The sequence below is a fragment of the Astatotilapia calliptera genome, unplaced genomic scaffold (assembly GCF_900246225.1).
Source record: "Astatotilapia calliptera unplaced genomic scaffold, fAstCal1.2 U_scaffold_81, whole genome shotgun sequence".
Taxonomy (NCBI): domain Eukaryota; kingdom Metazoa; phylum Chordata; class Actinopteri; order Cichliformes; family Cichlidae; genus Astatotilapia; species Astatotilapia calliptera.
In genome coordinates, this window is record NW_020535824.1 from 27,798 (window position 1) to 48,555 (window position 20,758).

Below are 20,758 nucleotides of genomic sequence, written 5' to 3' on the forward strand. Positions count from 1 at the left end.
TTATGGATAAAAATACATTTATAAACCAATAACAGGTACTGTCTACAGGATATATATATATCAGAATCAGAATACTTTATTGATCCCTGGGGGAAATGATTTTTTTAATTAATTTAATTTATATAATACTTATATAATACTAATATCCTACATAATCGCTGATGTGACTGAATTAATTTTTCTGTGTTGTTTAATTTTTCATGTGAAAAGATATCAAAAGTTGACCTTAATATCTATTTGATCATAAGCTGTTTTTTAAGACACACTCTTTCCAGATCACTTTTCTCATGGGCATTTTTTTTTTTAACTTTTCACTTCCAGCTACATTATGTTTGACATGTTTGGACACCTTCTTAGAAAAGCTTAAAGTGCTTCTTATCTTTAAGTCTACAAATTCCTAGTCTGCAGCTAATTGAGCTGAAAGTGTCATCTGGAGAGGCTGTCTTTCAGGGTTTATTGTTCTGATCCCTCAAACACAACTGATGGTGCGTTAAATTAAAAGAATTGGAATATTAAAATCAAGTGATCAGACTGATTTACTTCACTGCCAATTGTGCTAATATTTCTCACTGAAAAAAAAGCACCTGCAGCATGCTGCAGAGATTTCAGAGCTCATGTTGGAAGAGTGAGACATTTCTCCACTCCTGTCAGTTTATTTGTAATGTCAAATGAAGATGTGATTAAAAAGATCAAACCACCTGATTCTAAATGCGCTCAGTGGAGTTACAGATGACCTGGAAAATTTCTGGTAAGCTAACAGAAGACTATAAGGAGACAATGCAAAGACAGACAGTATGTGTGGTTGGAATGGGTCCAGTTTTGCTGCAGGCAACTGCAAGTGACAAAACTTCATCACCATCATCAATAAAGTATATTAACAGAAGTAGCCTAATTTGCTTTAGCTTGCCTCTCATTCTGGTTATTCGTTGTAGCAGGTCAGTAAAGTTTACACAGCTGATATCCAGATAAACACAGCTCATTTATGTTAGCATCAAATAAAGTAGGCTTCATGCCAACTATTGGGTACAAGCTGAAAAAAAATAAATAAAAAAATGCTTTTGTTTGTTTTGTAATTTAAAAAAAAAAAAAAAAAAAAACCAAAAAAACCAAACAAACAAAAAAACAAAACACAAAAAAAAAAAACCCCACATCTATGTTTCTGGCAACAGCATGTGGTTTCGCACTTTGACCACCAGAGGGCGGCGGTGGTCGCCAAACATGGGTGAAAAAAAAACTGTCTGAAAATGTGTTCATGAATAAATGAAGAGGAAAAAGATACACAATTGTGAATTGGGTTCAAAGTAAATTAATAAACAAATACATGATGACGACAACTATTATAGAAATAAAGATACTGAAGGTTGCCAAAAGAAAAAAAAAATCAGTAGAAAGTAAGACTGAGTAAAATAAATTGACAATGGATGTTTGTGTCAGCATTTACAGTCTTTTGATTGGGTGGATGGTGAACAGTCTTTGGGTGAGGTAAAAGAAAAAAAGTCCATTTCGCTCATGGACGGATACTGCTGCTCCAAACGGGAAGAGCGACGGCGGCGTGAGCCTAGCTGCTCCCTAGCGGACACAGCTGAGCGGCCGAGCGGGAGAGCCTCCGCTGAGCCAAGGTGGGAGGCGGAGTCGCTGGGCATGGTGAAGTGGAAGAGCCGGAGAATAAAACAGCTGGCTTGCGAGCGAGGAGCGGGGCGGCGGGAGAGCGAGCGGGCGAAGCTTGCCCTTTGACGCCCACTCTCCGCGGCGAATGCTCCGATGTAGGTGAGGCAGCAGGTGGAGGACCGCGGGGTCTCCGAGGCCCGCCCAGAGCCAGACGAGTCCCCTCAAAGACGTGCTCCCTCTCTGAGCAGAGCCGCTGTTTCCACCTGAGCTTCTCCGCCCAAATGGAGAGGGCTGCGTCCTGCCGCTCGAATAGGTCCGAGTCCGCTGGGTCATACACGTGTCTTCGTGGCACGGGTCGTGTCATTCTGTCAGGGGTTGTCGTGTACGGAGGCGAGGAAGAGACGAACCAAACGCAGGACTCACGGTGCAGAATGATGATGATTTATTAGAGCGAGTGAGTGAACAGAGCAGGGACGGCAGGACTGACTGAAAGACTGAACGGCTGGCTGAACAACGGAATGTAGACGGGAAGGACAACATCAACATCAATGACGCGAAGATGAACGGATGGAACTGAGGACTTAAATACAGGCTGGGTGATGAATGTTTAGAAACCGGTGAGTACGCAGCTGAACTTAGTCTGACTAATGATACATGGAAATAACTGGAACACAATACACAGGCGGTGGCACAGAAAACGAGAAAACTGAATGTGGGAAATAAATTGAACATGAGAAAACTGAAAACGCTGGACCCAGGAAACCTGACAGTAGCACAAGGACAAAGTTCTGATGGTTGAATGGTTTGTGATTTTGTTATGGACTGAAATATTGTTACCACCTAAATCTGGAAAATATGTGCTCATAATGTAATGTGTGTGTGATAGATCTAGAAGCACATCCATTAGAAACGATTGCTGAATGAGGATCTCTATAAAAGAGTTTGGTTGTTGGTACATCCAGTGAGGCTTTGAGGACCTGTGGTTAATGGACTTAATGACAATAAAGTTGTCTTTGTGTTATCCTAGCATGCCTGGATCTGTTTCTGCCTTGTGATAGTCTGGTTGAAGAAGATAATGTGAGGTTATAGTATAAACTGACTGTGGTTGCTGTCCATGGTGCTCACCAAGGGCTGCAATGATGCTATTTATATTACTGATTATTGCCATAAATTATTTTTGCACTTAAAATGTGTGTTTGAGGGAAAGGGAGAAAATGTGAGATTCTGTGTTTACTTAAGTAGAACGTGGCAGTAAAGGCCAGCAAAACGTCACAGTGTTTTTAAGTCTGAGACAGGGATATAGACTAATATCACTCTTTCTAGCTACACACTTTACTGTGTGGGTGAGGTGTTAGTGTTTGTACACTCGACAGGAAACTTCTAACATGTGTCCACATTATTCTGCAGATTCTTTCCTTCGGCCACTGTTTAGGGGCTGAAATCAGCTTACAAAGAGCATTAGTTATGATTCTGCCATGAAATTAGGTTTGTTTCACTTCAGGTCTTTGAATAATTTTCCAGAATGTTAACCTTTCAGCCTGACATGCAATATGCTGTGTTGGTTACATGGCATCAGTGTAACGCAAATAAATGATTGTAAACAAAGGTTCTAAAAAATATAGAACTGAAAAGTTATTTAAAGTATAGCAAGAAGACTGAAGTAACAGTAAAAGTGAAAAATTCTACCTGTACAGGGGGCTTAAAGGTAAATTAGGGTCTTTCCTGTTGGTGCCCTTTGGTATGTGTGGTCAAACAATCCAAAAGCTTAATGCTCTGATGTTACACTGTCAAAGAGAAAATGATGTGGTGTGATCCTGGTTCCTCTGTGCGACTGTGCCAGCTGTACTGACACATCCGAGTCTGCTGGATCTTTTATCTAAATGAGACTGACATACTCGTTAAGTATTTCCTGAATGATACAATCTCCCCATCCCTCTCAAGCTGGCATTTTGTTTCTGTACAAATTTCCTGAATTACAGATACTGTATAATGACTGACTTTCTATAACTACAATCACTGAAACAGAATCACGTCGATTACAGACATCCAAACTTTTATTATTTATTCCCCCAGTCTATATGAAGCTCTACATTAATATGGTAAAAAAAAGTTACATTTAAAAACCTGAAATGCATTAAAGGATAAATTCTTGCACAGTGTTTTTGTATACTCCTGGAGCACTCAAAGCACTTTACACAACATGCCTCATCCACACATTCATACAGGCACTTTCTCTGTGCTTAACTTGGGGTTAGCATTTTGCCTGAGGACATCCGACATGCAGGCTGGAGCAGCCAGGGATCAAACCAGCAACCTTTATATTAGTAGTTGACCTGCTCTACCCCGAGCTACAGCCACCCCTCATTATAAATGAGACAGAAAGAGGGCAGAAAATGATCATTATCACATGTATCTCTTAACATGAAATACAAACTAAAAATGATTTACATGTTTATGATCATTTCTTCCAGTTATGTTAAAGTACCAAACACGGTTTTATCCTAATTGCTCACTTATTGCATCGTTAATCTGAGACATCATTATAGAGTCTCTCTACTTTGTCCTGTTGAAGCATGTAGACCAGAATAAATACCATTATCACAAAAGTACAAATAATAAATATGACCGACTCACTGCACTGATAAATGGTGATGGCTTTTGTGTTTTGTCTCAATAATAAAAATAACAGAATCACAATTATTACAGAAATATCAGATGTGTAAACATCAAGATGATCATCTGGCAAGTTTCAGCAAGGCCAGTATGCAGGACTCTCAGGTTTAACAGGTAAATATAAAAGTGGGCAGATTAATATGGAACGCCAGGACTGCCATAATGAATTAATTAAATACACCATTAAATAATTAATTAAATGTGGCAATAATTAATTAAAATTGGAATTAATTAATTAAATAAATAGTTATGACACATGTAATTAATTATTGACACATTTAATTAATTATTTATGTATTTCACATTTTAATTAATTATTGACACATTTAATTAATTATTGACACATTTAATTTATTATTGACACATTTAATTAATTATTTAATGATATATTTATTTATTTCATTTTGGCAGTCCTGGCGTCTGGCTCTCATCTTGAAGAGATGCGGTCTGCCTCCCCCCACCGCAGGGAAAAGGGTAACACCACCTGGGTCTGGGTGCAGTTCCCCCCTCCAGTGGCAAGGGTACCTAGACCCGGTTTGTAGAGTATGCTTGGGGAGTGTGATCGTGTGTACAGCATCTCTTTATGTCTGTCTCCACGTTGGTTGAGTGTGGAGTAAGTGCATATGAGAGCATGAGGGTGGGAATGGATGTTTGTATATGTGTGTGCCTGTATGTCTGTGTCTATATGTCAGGTTGGGTGTCAGGCGCCACCTCTCTGGGGACATCTTAGGCCCTCCAAGGTTTGGAGGCCTATCTCCCCCTACCACCACTTCCCCTGCCAGTGGCAGACTCCCTCAGACATCGGTGCGTTGGTGGTTCTTTGTGTCCGGGGATGGGCGTCCAGGTACACACCGGCTCACTCCTTGGCGGCCGCTTATACGACACCAACTCTCTGCCATCTATAATCCAGTTTTGAGATCCCTTCCCAGATGCCTTAACGCCCACTCACATCCTGGGCCATCTGATCTCAGGAATTCGCATGATAAGGTGGGGCCAGGTTTCACAATGAACACACCCGAAACTCTGGCTGATTGGGACCCACACCCAGTTTCACACCTTGGCCCAGGCGATTAGAGGATCATCAGGGGGTCCTTTTGTCCCTCTGTGGGGGGTTACTCCCACTAGGTTTATATCTGGGACTCTCCACCATTTGACCTTAGAACTGAAGAAGCTTCTCGGATGAGAGGTGAAACGTCTTCAAGCAACTTAAAGAAGTCCAGACGCTTTTCTTTGCAAGCTCCTTTAACCACTGAGAGCTAAAACTCAGCTGAGGTTTCAAAGCTGTGTGCCGGTGATTGGACATCAGCCGCTGATGAAGCTGTTCGCCTAAAAAGTGCTCTGTAAGGAAACAAGCTCCAGCAGCTCTGCGCTCGGGGAAAATACTATATTTACTTATCTTGTGCAGAAAAATGCGCTGACATTGCTTTATATCGAGCACCGACTGCCCAGTTAAACTGTGACTATCACCAGGTAACGTAGGCGTGTTTCTTGAATTAGCAGCAGGTGTTAAACAGCTGACAGATGAGGAGGAGGATGCATGCAGGTAAACTGAGGGTCTGTTGAGCTGATCGCTGGTTTCGTGAGAAAAATGTCAGCTCGTTCTTTATGTTACAGAAGCACAGAGACACAAGACCAGGCGGAAAGAGACGATCGTTCGGTGAAAATGAGAATCTGCGAATGCAACATGTGGAACACGGAGAGTGGAATATGTAAACAAACCGGTTAACGTAACCCCCTGGGTGCACTCTGCATGCTAATTGTTAGCAGAGCTAGTGAAATCTCTGAAAACATCTGAGCACTTTTGCAAACATGTTCTATGTTGACAACCTGACCAGACATACGTCGCGACATTCGCAGCTAAAACACTGTTAAAAGTGTAGCTGGTGACAGAAAAACTAAACCACCACCATTGCTGCCTGTGATTTGATCTGCATTCTGGGATACCTGGCTGCCCCAAGTCTACACAAGCAATCGATTATCTAGGATCGACCTGTTTTGACTTACTTTGCACGGCAACCAATCAAATGTTAGAGAGGCTGCATGGGCAGCGTTAACCCCGCCCCCTAAGTTTGATGGGTGAGGCTGACAGATAAAATTATTTCGAGAGCCAGGCGCCAGGACTGCCAAAATGAAATAAATAAATATATCATTAAATAATTAATTAAATGTGTTAATAATTAATTAATTACATGTGTCATAACAATTTATTTAATTAATTAATTCCAATTTTATTTAATTATTGACACATTTAATTAATTATTTAATGGTGTATTTAATTAATTCATTATGGCAGTCCTGGCGTTCCATAGTTAAGGGAATGAGACACAGCTAAAACCAATCAGGACAAGCAAACAAAAGGAACACAGACAAATGACTATCAAAATAAAACAGGAAGTAACTGCATGGGGAAATAAAGACTTGAAATCCAAAAGATTAGACCGAGAATGCAAAACTCAAAATTGTGGGTCCAAGACCCAGGACTTTTACATCATCACATGACCAGTTAGACATCTGACCTTCATCAAAGAAAAATCTGCAGTAGCTCAGAAACAAAAGCAACAGTGGGTAATTGAAACAAACACTGTTGGCTGCTCGTTGTCTCCATATAAACTGTCTTCAAGTCATTGTAGAAAAAAGAAAAAAAATCAAGATGGTCTTCAAAACCCATCTGATCTAATGTCAATGTGTCGTACACTACAACATTACACTGAGTCCATGAACACAGTATCAGTGCTCCCACTCCACCCAATATTTTCATGTAATGATGACAAGAACAGAGGAAACCAGTGAATCCCAGATAATGATGATGTTGATGATGTTCATGATGATATGATGGTGACGAGTGCTTCACCAGATCTCACACTGCTTGTGTTCCTTGAAGGCTGCTCTGTGCACGATGTTGTTGCTGTAGAGTCTAGAAAGAGACCAAAGCAGAGAGAGCAGACGTCACTCATTCACTCAGAACAACATGAATCCATGTGAGCTCAGACTGTGAATGATTCCTCTGAGAGTCTGAGGAGAAACTCCTTCACTGATGGAGACTGATTCATGTTGCCTCACCGCACACAGTCGATGGAGGGGTTGATGGAGAGCAGCTGCAGTAACACATCAGTCGAAGCATCAGTGATCTGATTGTGACTCAGACTGTAACACAAACACAACAAGTGGCTCTAAGTGATCACTGCACATCATATTATTGTAGTGTCTGTGAACAGGCTGATGGTTATTGGTGCCTCCCAGAGAAGGATCAGTGTGTGACACTCACTCCAGGACTTGGACTTTGTGCAGATGTGTGATGAGAGGGAGCAGCAGCTGGTCAGTGAGCTGACAGTGACTGAGGTCCAGCTCTGTCAGCCCTTCACACGAGTCCAGCATCTGGACCAAAGACCCACAGGCCCTCTGATCCAGCGTGCTGTGACTGAAATCCAGCTCTCCACCCAGGGCTCTACACAGGGACACCGCCCGCCTCACTGTGTCCCTCTCACTGTTCACAGGAACCAGAGACAGCAGCTGCAGGAGGACAGTTTTACTGACTCTAAACTAGAGATGGACCGATCCGATATTACGTATCGGTATCGGTCCGATACTGACCTAAATTACTGGATCGGATATCGGAGAAAAATAAAAAATGTAATCCGATCCATTAAATATCACGAAAGCACCTCACAAAACTTGCAACACGCCGTAACTCACCTCAGAACGTTAGCACGTCGGAGCAGTATGCATCACGTGATAGAGCGGCTGTGGCATGCGGGACCTGTCGGTGGTCTGGATAGCATTTGGAGCTTCGCTAGCAACCCAGCATTTCATCTCCGACAGTGTGTAAGTCCATCTCTGAATGTTTGTAAAGCATTCCTCCGTTAAGCTTAACGAGCGACTGCCTCTCGCTCTCCGGCTGCTACTTCAATCATGAAACTGCTTAATGATCAGCTGATCGGCTTTTCTGTCGGGAGTACGTCTCTCTTGTTTGTTTTTGGCCCACTTTGCACCAGAAAGAGGAAACCAGCGGCTGAACAACAGCAGAACGTTTAAGCTTGATAAGCTGTTGTTACAATTTATTTAATATTACTTTCTACTCAAGGATCTTTTTCTACATAGCTGACGGCTGGTAACTGTGCAGGGGCGGATCTAGCAAAGTTTAGCCAGGGGGGCCGATAGGGCATGAACAGGGAAAAGGGGCACAAAGACATACTTTTCTTTCTTATTCTCATTTAAAATGTCGAGCTTTTAATAAATAATTATCTGACAGCCAAAGTTTTAATTTGATGTAAAATGAATAGAAGTCAATTACTGTATATAGTGACTATTAAGTCTAATATATATACCCTAGTAAGCTATAGTACTCTTTACTTTGGGAAGGTACCATCTGTGCAGTCTGCAATTTTGTTGAAGAAAGATGTTGAATCTATTTAATATTTCTTGAAAAATAATTGATTTCTGTGCATTTTTTTTCGCACTGCATCAAATTAAGGTTGATTACGTCGATTAAGCATCATGAGGTGGAGCGTGAGGGGTGGTTCCCTATTTTTTATTTATTTATTTTTGTTGTTGCTGGGAGTTGGAACCCTATTAGTTAGGTTGCTTAATATTTACACTAAGTACTCTTTAAAATACCAGAATAGGGAGGATGGTGTAGGTTTAAGTTTATTAGATTGATCAGTATTGCTGAACTATGAAATATTTTTTTGTATACAGGTATAACAGAATAGCTTTAGTGTAGTTGTTGTTTTAAACTTGAGTATGAACTTGCAGACTTGCAAAATGCAGCAAGATATTTTAAAAAACAGTTTTGTTGGTTAAAAAACACTATATCGGATTCATATCGGTATCGGCAGATATCCAAATTTATGATATCGATATCGGTATCGGACATAAAAAAGTGGTATCGTGCCATCTCTACTCTAAACAGGACAAACAGAGCAAAGAGAAAATGTCAGGATGCATCAACACCAGTGTGAACGAGCTTCTCTCTGGTTTAGACTCTTCTGTGGTGTTTCCCACCTGAGGCGGACCCTGTGGAGGAAAGGAAACAGCAGGTCCAGCACGCTGTCCTCCACCTCACAGTCTCGCAGGTCGAGCTGTGTGTCCCGGCTGCTGTGTGTCAGGATGGTGGAGACGGCCCTGCAGTCATCAGCAGTCAGACTCAGAGGCTCAGGCTGATCCTCCTCTGGTAGCTCCACACAGGAGGAGCAGGACAGATCCAAGCTGTGCTGCAGAGTCCTCAGCAGGCCTGACGCTGCCTCCTGCTGGACGTCACAGGCAGCACAGCAGTGGATGAACCTCAGCAGCTGATTCCTGTCAACACTGCAAGGAAAAATGCAAGGAAAAATACAGGCAAACATAAACCAATTCATGACTACTCAGTTTACCTCAGCTGTTCAGTTACTAACATCAGCTTCAAATCCAAATATCGCAAACTAAAAATAAAGCACAGGAAATTAATTTAAAGGGAATTTATTGTCCATTTCCATTTTTGCCTTCATGATAATGTGCGCTTATTTGTCAAACTTGTTAATACTATAAGAATGTTAAACTCTCTTTCACTGGGAAGATAATGGGGATATGGAAACTCCTAGAGTCCAACCTTAAGCCAATTGCACAAGTCACCATAAAGTACAGGATTTACCAAGGAGAGAGTCCCCACTACTGTATAAACCATTGCCACCTGCTCTACATCAGGGACATCAAGCTGTTTGCCATGAGTGAAGAATAGCATTGAGGACAGGTACAAGTACCTTTGAACAAATGGGAACCATGAAGAGGCCATTGGGAAAGATGCGTCTGCAACATAACCTCAGAAAGTAAGGCAAGTCGTGAAGAGTCAGCTGAATTGGAACAAAAGAATTGGGGCAATCACCACCTATATGTATCCTGCTGTGATATTAGCTGGCCAAAGGAGGAGATAGAAAACACTGTCATTAAGAAAAGAAATCCCCTTGCTATGTGTGAAATGTTTCACCCCAAAATCCAGCACCCTGAGACTGTATGATAAGCAAAAGGAACAATGCCAAGGACTAGTGAGTGTCAGAACAACAGTCCAGGGTAAAAAAACAAATATTCAAAGAGGAAGTGGCTGATATCGAGAAATCCGGCAAATGGCTGAACAAATCTGGACTGAAAGACAGCACAGAGGCACTAACCATGGCAGCACAAGGACATGGTCTACCACACCAGGCAAGACCCCAGCTGCAGGCTGTAGAAATATGCCCCTGAGAAAACCCAGCACTTAACAGCAGGATGCAAAATGGAGCGCCATAACCAAGTGGCTGGCATAGTATAAAGGACGTGCTTGCAGATGTGAACACTTTCCTAAGCACGATCCCCAACCATCATAACTTAACCCTTTAAGACCTACCATAGAACCAAGTCCGCCAGAGCTTATATTATATTTTTACATGTTGTAGAGCCATTTTTGGGAGCATTTCAAGTTGCTATACATCAATACAACCATTACAGCCTAAACTTCAATAATATGCATGCATTAAGTGCATAGTAATGACATAAATTGCAAAAAGTGCAATAAACTACAAAAAAATTGAAAATCGTTTTTGTTTTTTTAACATATATTTCTAGTTAGAGAAATTTTAAGAGGCTTATCCCTCAAAACTGTAAATACAAAAAAGTTGCACAAAATAGTTTCCCACCATACAAAATTTATTTTGAGTGTCTTCATAGTTTTATTTTTGAAATACAGCAATTTCTATACACTGCAGGAAAAACGAAAATAAATATTATAATGCAAATTTGCAAAAAAGCAGCATATGCATCAAAATGTTGTTCCCCTACTGCATAAAGATGGCGGCGCGCACGGATGCAGCGGCTCTTCTAAAATTGAAGCCCACGCTTCAGTTCCCCTTCTTGAGAAGGGTGATCATCACCCTGGTCTGCCAATAGAGGCACTGACTCCCGTGTGACGTTGCAGAGACATGTCAACCAAGACAGCCCTACAACATCCAGAACTTTAGGAACTTAGGGTGAACTTCATCCACCCCAGTGGCATAGCCATTGGAGCTTTTTGACTACTTCAGAATCAGAATATGTTATTAATGGTAAAACGAATGTTAAATGGCCTGTATTTGTATAGCGCTTTACTAGTCCCTAAGGACCCCAAAGCGCTTTACACAACCATTCACACACTGGTGATGGCAAGCTGCATTGTAGCCACAGCCACCCTGGTGCGCAACACTGGCGCCACCGGGCCCTCTGACCACCACCAGTAGGCAACGGGTGAAGTGTCTTGCCCAAGGACACAATGAACGAGACTGTCCAAGCCGGGATTCGAACTGGAAACCTTCCGATTATAAGGCAAACTCCCAACTCTTGAGCCACGATCGCCTCTCAATCCCTAATGAACTTATGTACAAAGAAATAAGTGAACTAAAGACAAAACGCAGGAACAACTGTAACAGGCTGCATGAGCGGTTGACGCATGCACATTTCAGGTACACAAAAACAGTGATTGGTAAACAATCCCCCTTGTCCCCAGACTCTGCTTCCAATACAGCGTCTGGCCCGAAATGCCAGAATCTCAGGTTAAACCTTACAAAATTTTGACAATCACCAAACAGCTAAAACAGTAAATGAGAGCAGGTACACGGATTCTGCACAAAGACGTAAACACAGAGCGCGGACCCGACAACGCGTCAGAATCAGTGAGATGTCGGCTTTCTCACCAGACGACGCGTACACGGACATGGACATGCTGTCGGGGTTGAAAGTCGACAGCTCACTGATTTTGATATGTTGGTAGGTCCGCTCTTTGTGTTTACGTACTTTTTGCACTAGATTCTGGAGCTGCAGATTTTAGCTCTCTCTCCAAACAATATCGACTGAACCAGCAGCAAAAGAAGATCCAAACTATGCTTCACATTTCGCATCACATAAACATCGTCATGAAGTCCCTCTGACTTTTGCTGTTTTGCTTCCACCACGATAAAATCACACTTCATGCAGTGCTTATTACCCACCAGTCTACCGTTGTTTTGCAAAATTGCAAAATGCTTAGCTCTGTCTCTAATAAAACCTCTGTAACTTTGCATTGCTTAACTTCAGCAGCATCAGCTAATCGTCATATGTTGATTAATGTTTTTTTTTCAGTTTTTGTTCTACTGCACAATATTTTTAAGGTCATCTGCTAAAAAATCCCAGGCCAGGAAAATCTCCTTCATGTTTTTCTGTGTTTTATCCTCAGTTACTTGGACACAAAGGCATCTGCTGTGATGCTTACACCTCTGATGAAGTCTCACAAGTCAGCTGTCTTTTTATAAATATAAAAATATTGATATGTACTGATAAGTGTTTTATAATATTTCTGACTGTCTGATGCAAAGTTTGCCCGATTCGAATTATATCGAATCGAATCGTGGATCGAATTGATTCAAGACCTTGTGAATCGACGATACCCAGCCCTAGAACAGATCCTCAAAATATTCTTTCCATCACCTTTGCACCAACAATTTCCTAAAAACTGACTGCAATGATGACAGAGACACCAATGCCCATTTTAGTCTTTAGTCTAAACTTTTTTGTTTGGTGTTGTATCTGGTCAGAAAACCTGGGAATATTAATTTTAACATAAAAATGGGTGTATGTAAGATGTAAAGGAATATTCTAAACAGATTAGCTTAATCTGATTTACATCACTATTCTTCTAATCAACTAACCCTTTCATGCATGAATTATGATAGTCTCATTCAGGATTTTTTTCTTAATTATTTTTATCCATTTTTAGGCATTAAAGATGGATAAAAATAATTAAGAAAAAATCCTGATTAAAGTTGCCATAATTCATGCATGACAGGGTTAAATAACAATAATTACAATGAAACAAGTGATACATCTATAGTAACATTAAACGATCAGTGGGTGGCAGGGTATGGAGTGAAACATCAGTGTCCAATATACTGGTTTATGTGCAAGTATAAACCAGGTATAAATATATAAGCTTCACTCTCATCATGTGAGCAGCCTGTCAGCTCCACTTGTTTCTTCTCTGGTTGGAGTTTCAGCACTTCCAGGAGGATGGAGGTCTTTCTCTGTGAGAGGTTTATGGACCAGACTGCAGGAGCTGACTGGAAAACTGACTGTAGAGATGGAAGGACACTCAAGCCTGTTTTAGGCTTACAAGAGTACAGATCCATAAGGAAATCACCCCATAAGATGAAATCCTTTGTATCTGCACACTGATGATAACAGCTCCTGTCTGTTGTTCTCTCTCTGCTGCTGCACAGAACAGATTCCCAAGGAATTTGATTTCAAATAACTGAGAAAAGATGCTGAAATCACAAGTACAAAATGTGACAGTGTTGTTATAAACTAGAAATACTATTCTTCAGACTGTAGAACTGAATTTATGAGAAAAGAAAGTATCTATATGCACGCAGACTTAAAAAAGACGAGGCAGCTACAAGAACAAAAATGAGAGAAAGTTTGTTTACCTGAGCTGTGAGATATAAGGCAGACACTGAAGGAAACTCCTCACTTCACTCTCTTCATGTGAGCAGCCTGTCAGCTTCACAGTTTTCTTCTCTGGTTGGAGTTTCAGCACTTCCAGGAGGATGGAGGTCTGACTGTAATGATGGAAGGACACTCAAGCCTGTTTTAGTCTCATAATCCTTCACATGGGAGTACAGATCCAGCAGGAAATCACACCATTTCAAGGTAATAGGAAATCCTCTGTATGTGCACACTGATGATAACAGCTCCAGTTTCTTCTCTCCTGTCTGCTGTTCTCTCTCTGCTGCTGCACAGAACAGATTCCCAAAGAACTGGATTTCTTCCCATGATTCTGATAACTCAGGAATTACACTAAAATTATAAGCACAATAATTTGAGATTGCTGTTCTAAAAAAGAAATACAGTTCTTTCAAGTGTGGAATGGAATTTTTGAATACGAAAATATGTCCATCATTCAGAGTTACAATAGGTGAGGCAGCTTCCAGAGGAACAGCAGTTATGAAAATTATAATCATTTACCTGAGCTGTGAGATATAAGGCAAACACTGGAGAAGTTTCCTCAATTCACTCTCTTCATGTGACCTTTGAATGTGGAACACTGAAATCCATCTGCTGTCAGACGTTGCCTTTTCACATTGTAATTAGATGTGTAACTTTTACACTCAAGCCTGTTTTAGTCTCATAAGAGTACAGGTCCATGAGGAAATCACACCATGTGTGTTTAAGAGGACTGTTTTTGTATCTGCACACTGATGATAACAGCTCCAGTATCTTCTCTCCTGTCTGTTGTTCTCTCTCTGCTGCTGCACAGATAAGATTTGCAAAGAACCTGGTCTCTTCTGAAGGTTCTGATAACCGAGGAACAACACTGAAACAATGTGGATTGGAAAAAAAGAATAAATAAGCAATGATATACTTTTTATCAAAATCCTTGTTTTTCAGCAAAGTTGTAGTTAAAATGTTTTACTGAGAAGCCTGTCACAAAAAATTTATAAAATAATATATGCAAAAAAAAACCCCATATATAGTATAACTATTTTGTTAATGAAAACAGATATCTGCTGCATTTTCTGTAAATTGTGAGTCTTATTGGATTCTTTAAAGTTTAGAAATTTTCTTCATTGGATTGAATTTATTTCAGCTGAGCACTACAAGGACTTACCTTTAACTGCATTATTCACATATTCTGATAAAAAAAACAAAAACTCTAATACAACTGGAAAACAAAAAGATTTCAATTTTAACACCAAAAGACTGGATAAAACAACAGTTACATACCTGAGTGAGTTGATGAATGGCAAAACCTTTAGTAGAGACTCACACAGACTCTGGCAGTCAGGAGTTTCTCTACAGGCAGACATTAACCATCTGGTTAACCATCTGGATGACTCCCACAGCTCTTTCAAACAGCTGTCTTTCACCTTTAACTGGAAGATGCAACTGATTTCCATCAAGGCTGAGTAAGGTTACAAAGTCCATCTGCTCTTCACTGAGAAGAAAAGTCACCCACAGCTGTCGAGGCAGAGGATCACACCTATGATTAAATAAAAGATAATTACAACATTCTTGAAACCATATTCAGAAAAAAGTTCAGAGCCTGGTACAACATAAATTTAAAAAAAATTATCCAGTGATTTGAAACCTCATAAACGTATATCGTGTTCACAACAGAACTAACATTTAAACTGAGAATATGTCCTGCTTTAAGAAAAAATATTTTCTCATTTGGAATTAGACAGTAGCATGTCAACACTCAAATTTGGTAGAAATTAACAAAAGCCAGAAAAAGTAAATGTTGTAAATAAGAAACAGGTGGAGGAACATTTTCCAACTAATTATACAAACCGGATTCCAAAGAAGTTGGGACACCAAACAAATTGTGAATAAAAACTGAATGCAATGATGTGGAGATGGCAAATGTCAATATTTTATTTAGAATAGAACGTAGATGACAGATCAAAAGTTTAATCTGAGAAAATGTATCATTTGAAAGGAAAAATATGTTGATTCAAAATTTCACGGTGTCAACAAATCCCAAAAAAGTTGGGACAAGTAGCAATAAGAGGCTGGAAACAGTAAATTTGAGCATAACGAAGACCAATTAACAGTAATTAGGTTAATTGACAACATGATTGGGTATAAAAAGAGCTTCTCAGAGTGGCAGTGTCTCTCTGAAGCCAAGATGGGTAGAGGATCACCAATTCCCACAATGTTGCACAGAAAGATAGTGGAGCGATATCAGAAAGGTGTTACCCAGCAAAAGATTGCAAAGACTTTGCAGTTATCATCATCAACTGTGCATAATATCATCCGAAGATTCAGAGAATCTGGAAGAATCTCTGTGCTTAAGGGTCAAGAGCGTAAACCCATACTGGATGCCCGTAATCTCCGGGCCCTTAAACGACACTGCACCACAAACAGGAATGCTACTGTAAAGGAAATCACAGAATGGGCTCAGGAATACTTCCAGAAACCATTGTCAGTGAACACAATCCACCGTGCCATCCGCCGTTGCCAGCTGAAACTCTACAGTGCAACGAAGAAGCCATTTCTAAGCAAGATCCACAAGCTCAGGCGTTTTCACTGGGCCAGGGATCATTTAAAATGGAGTGTGGCAAAATGGAAGACTGTTCTGTGGTCAGACGAGTCACGATTCGAAGTTCTTTTTGGAAATGTGGGACGCCATGTCATCCGGACCAAAGAGGACAAGGACAATCCAAGTTGTTATCAACGCTCAGTTCAGAAGCCTGCATCTCTGATGGTATGGGGTTGCATGAGTGCGTGTGGCATGGGCAGCTTGCATGTCTGGAAAGGCACCATCAATGCATATGTTGTTCTAGAACAACATATGCTCCCATCCAGACGTCATCTCTTCCCAGGAAGACCCTGCATTTTTCAACAAGATAATGCCAGACCACATTCTGCATCAATCACAACATCATAGCTGGGTAGGAGAAGGATCCGGGTACTGAAATGGCCAGTCTGCAGTCCAGATCTTTCACCTATAGAGAACATTTGGCGCATCATAAAGAGGAAGGTGCGACAAAGGAGACCCAAGATGATTGAACAGTTAGAGGCCTGTATTAGACAAGAATGGGAGAGCATTCCTATTTCTAAACTCAAGAAACTGGTCTCCTCGGTCCCCAGACGTCTGTTGAGTGTTGTAAGAAGAAGGGGAGATGCCACACAGTGGTGAAAATGGCCTTGTCCCAACTTTTTTGGGATTTGTTGACACCATGACATTTTGAATCACCATATTTTTCCCTTAAAATTATAACTTTTCTCAGTTTAATCTTTTGTTCCGTGATTTATGTTCTATTCTGAATAAAATATTGACATTTGCCATCTCCACATCATTGCGTTCAGTTTTTATTCACAATTTGTTTGGTGTCCCAACTTTTTTGGAATCCGGTTTGTATTAAATAGAAAAACTGGCCTTATTCCAACTTTTTTATAATGCGTGGCTGCTACATTTCTCAACATTTGATATGTTATCTATGTTCTACTGAAACTGAAATCTGGGTTTATGCGATTCATAAATTATTGCATTTATGTACAATTCATGGTAAAAAGTGAATGGACTGATTGTTATATAGCGGAGCAGCTTAAGTGCTTCATACAACATGCCACATTCACCCATTCACACACATTCATACTCCGATGAATGCATCAGAGAGCAACTTGGTGGTTGGTATCTTGCCCAAGGATATTTGGCACGCAGACTGGGGGAACAAGGGATCAAACCACCAACATTCTAATTAGCAGTAAAGCTTTGTTCTCATACTTTGTTTATTAACTGTGATGTGACACTAAAATACAGTCATACCAATGGACATTTTCAAGGCATCCAAACGGCTGTCTCATTCCTTGTTCTGATATGATCACATCCTCGAGGTTCAGCCTTATTTTCCTTTCCTTTGACTGAGTGACCATATAGGCCACAGCACAGCAAGGGAAACGATCCAGACTGTCTCCACTGAGGTCAAGATGGTAGTCCAGTTTGTTTAGAAGGTAGATGCATGCTTCAGGACTCTGGGACTCATACAAGCACAGAACAGTATGTCAACATGGAGACCACTGTTGTCACGGTTCGCTTGAGGACTCACACGCAGGACTCAGAAGCAAAGTTGGTATTTATTACAGTTCCACCAGGTGTATATACAAATAGTGCAGGGGTAGTGCTATATACAAAGCGGTGACAGGGAAAAAGGCTCCGGGGAAATCCAGGTAGGGAAAAGACACTTGCTTCTCTTCAGACACTCTCCTCTCGTAACCAGTCTCTCTCCAAACACAGGGTCGGGTCCAGGGGACAGAAGAAAACACACGTTAGAGGTTTCGCGCCGGGAAACGAAAAGAGAACTTGCTCAGAGCTAGGCTGCACTGACACGAGTCACACACAACGATCCAGCGATGAGTAGAAGCCACTTCCTGGCTTAAATGCTGGCTGCACTGATGAGGCCCAGATGTTTTCTCGTCAGAGGGGCGTGGGCCGAAGTCGTGAACCCGCAGTGAGTTCCGCCCTGGCGAGAGAGCAAGAGAGAGAGCTCTACTAGTCAGTGGCCTGCTGATCCCCCTGGCCATGACAACTGTCCTCAGTATCAGCCTCTTCTTGCTCACACAGATGAGGAAGAAATGTGTTAATCAGCTCCTTGAAGAACCAGTTAGATGTATTCTTCAGGTCCTGATCTGGAATCAGATGCTTCATCAAACTTGGGCTCTTCTCATTCAACAGTCGACACATGAAGGGGATCAGATGTTTCATGTGTTTCTTCTCCTCTGTGAGGCACTGCTGAAAAACATCTCTGACTTTATCAGGATTCTTCAGGAGCCACAGTGCTGCAAAAAACTCCTGCACTGTGTAATGGAGGAATGCATATGTGGTTATTGTTTCAGTCACGGCCTCCTTAATGAGAAGTGGTTTCAGGAAGGACAGGACACAGATGTCTTTACAGGTCAGGTCTGTCAGGTTCAGGGTTTTTCTTTCAGCTGAAAGAAAAGCAGCTTCAGCCAGAGACAGAATTTCTTTTTTCTTGGTTTTGATGAATGAATTTAGATCTTTGTTCGTTTTGCTGTTTATCTGAAGGCAGAATCGAACAATATTGATGTAGATCTCAGTTACTGTACATGGCTGTGGTACATGTTTTGATGAAAAGCAAACAGCCACCATCAGTGCATACATGGGGACATGACAAAGAGTTACCAACTCCAAGTTGGTAGTCCCCAGAAAGGAAGTCTTCATCCTCATCATCTGGTCTGCATGTTATGATGATCTTTGCAAGAGGAAGTAGATCTTTTTTAAAAATTTTCTCCACCACTGATGAGCAGAGATCAGCAATTCCATCAAAAATGACTGTAATGTTGTCAGAGTACTTCTTTATATCCTGTAAGACCTCATCTTTGCCTTCATCAGGTTCACAGAACACACCAAAAAGAAGTTCCTCTAAGTTTTTGTCCCTTATGTTGTCAGATATTTCCCTCATGTCAAAGTAAAACATGTAATCAAGCTCTTTGCTTTCTCTTTCTGCCCAGAATCTCAACATTTCACAAGTCAGTGCTGTCTTTCCAATTCCAGGTTTTCCAACCAAGAGAATGTTTTTATCCGTTTTCAGCAGCTCACTGGGAGAAATGTCTGATTTATCATCAGGGATGTATTTCCTCATCTTTTTAGGACGACTCATATTGCTTTTCTTTCTTTTTGATTTCTTTATTTTAGACGGAGAAACACTTTCGTCTGTGTCTAATACAAGTGTTGCGTACAACAGATCAGGCTTCTTGTTTCCTCCAAACAGAGTTTTACTTGCTGCCCAAAACTCATTTGATATTTTTTTTTGCTTTTGACTTTAACTTTTGATATCCTTGGCACGGCCTGGGTCCTGAAAAAGTAAGAAAACAAATTTACTCTGAATTAAATGCAGTATAAAAAAACACACATATTTATACTGGGGAAGATTAATGTCATTTTAAAGAATAGGCACATCAAAGATATTAAAAATTTGATAGATTTTTAATCTAAATTTTGCTTCAGAATACCTTGTAAGTAGTTTGCATTCATTTCTGTGTCGTCCTTGAAGGGAAAGCAGCTGATCCAGTGGTCCATGTCAAACTGCTTTTTTTTCTGAGTGAAAAGTAGGTCTCTTTAAAGTCCTCTTCCTTGTCATGTCAATAATTTTGAGGAACTCATAGCAGGCTTTTTCCCCTTTGTTTGTGACTGAGTCCACTATTTTTCTGGTTTTGTCGTAGTCGTCCTTCTCTGCCTGTATTTTACTGACCTCTTCATCACAGAGAACTCCTTGCTGATAACAAATGTTAATTTAAACAATTAGTATACTTTTGATGTACTAGTTTTTTGCATTTCTCAATTACAGATACTGTACAGTCACGTGAAGGTTCATGAATGGTTTAAATCAGTTGCTGCTACATGCTTGACAGTCTTCTGCTGGGAAAAATTATGGGTGCAGAATTTCAAATGGGAGAACACCATAGTGGCACATCACTGTGGCTCATCCTCTGAAGTGAGCATATGCTTTTAATATTAATCAGGAGATAAGTGCTAATGTTTCCAAACTGGGCTGGTTTATCCTCTTCGTACTGGCTCGCAGTACGTTACACAGTAAATTTATTTAAAAGTCAGGAAGCCTGGTAGGAAGCTAAAACTGAAAATCATCATAGACCTGCACTACACTGACAACAACTCTTTATTGTGGTAACAGAAGACTGTGTCTTCGAGGCTTGAGTTTTGCGAACCTATCAGGGACATTTTCAGGGTCAATATTATTCAAGTATTCCTTTTCAAATGATAATTTGTACAATTTTATTTTTTAATTCTACCAAAGAGCACTATTTAGATTCAGAAAAGTTTATATAACTATTTAGCCTCGTTGTGCAAACAAGTCTGCATAACTTAATAAATACTATTAAACCGATTCTTTGATCCCCATAATAGAACAGAGAAAACCCGACTCAGCGTGGTCAAAACATTGATATATTATTTATTCAATCATCTTCCGGAAGAGAGAGCCCT

General features: G+C 40.6%; 2 protein-coding genes across 2 annotated transcripts; both read right to left on the reverse strand.

Annotated features, from left to right (window-relative positions):
- Positions 1-6,632: 6,632 nt before the first annotated feature.
- Positions 6,633-10,048, reverse strand: LOC113018422 (uncharacterized). Its single transcript, XM_026161488.1, has 5 exons — positions 10,017-10,048; positions 9,294-9,585; positions 7,547-7,821; positions 7,342-7,425; positions 6,633-7,195 (listed from the first exon to the last, which is right to left on the reverse strand). The coding sequence occupies exons 1-5, from the start codon at positions 10,046-10,048 to the stop codon at positions 7,129-7,131; spliced, it is 750 nt and encodes a 249-aa protein (XP_026017273.1). The 3' UTR covers positions 6,633-7,128.
- A 7,676-nt stretch (positions 10,049-17,724) lies between these two features.
- LOC113018427 (uncharacterized) lies at positions 17,725-19,006 on the reverse strand. The gene has a single exon (XM_026161492.1). It carries the CDS (start codon positions 18,983-18,985, stop codon positions 18,287-18,289), a length of 699 nt encoding a protein of 232 aa, XP_026017277.1. The 5' UTR covers positions 18,986-19,006; the 3' UTR covers positions 17,725-18,286.
- Between the last annotated feature and the right edge of the window lie 1,752 nt (positions 19,007-20,758).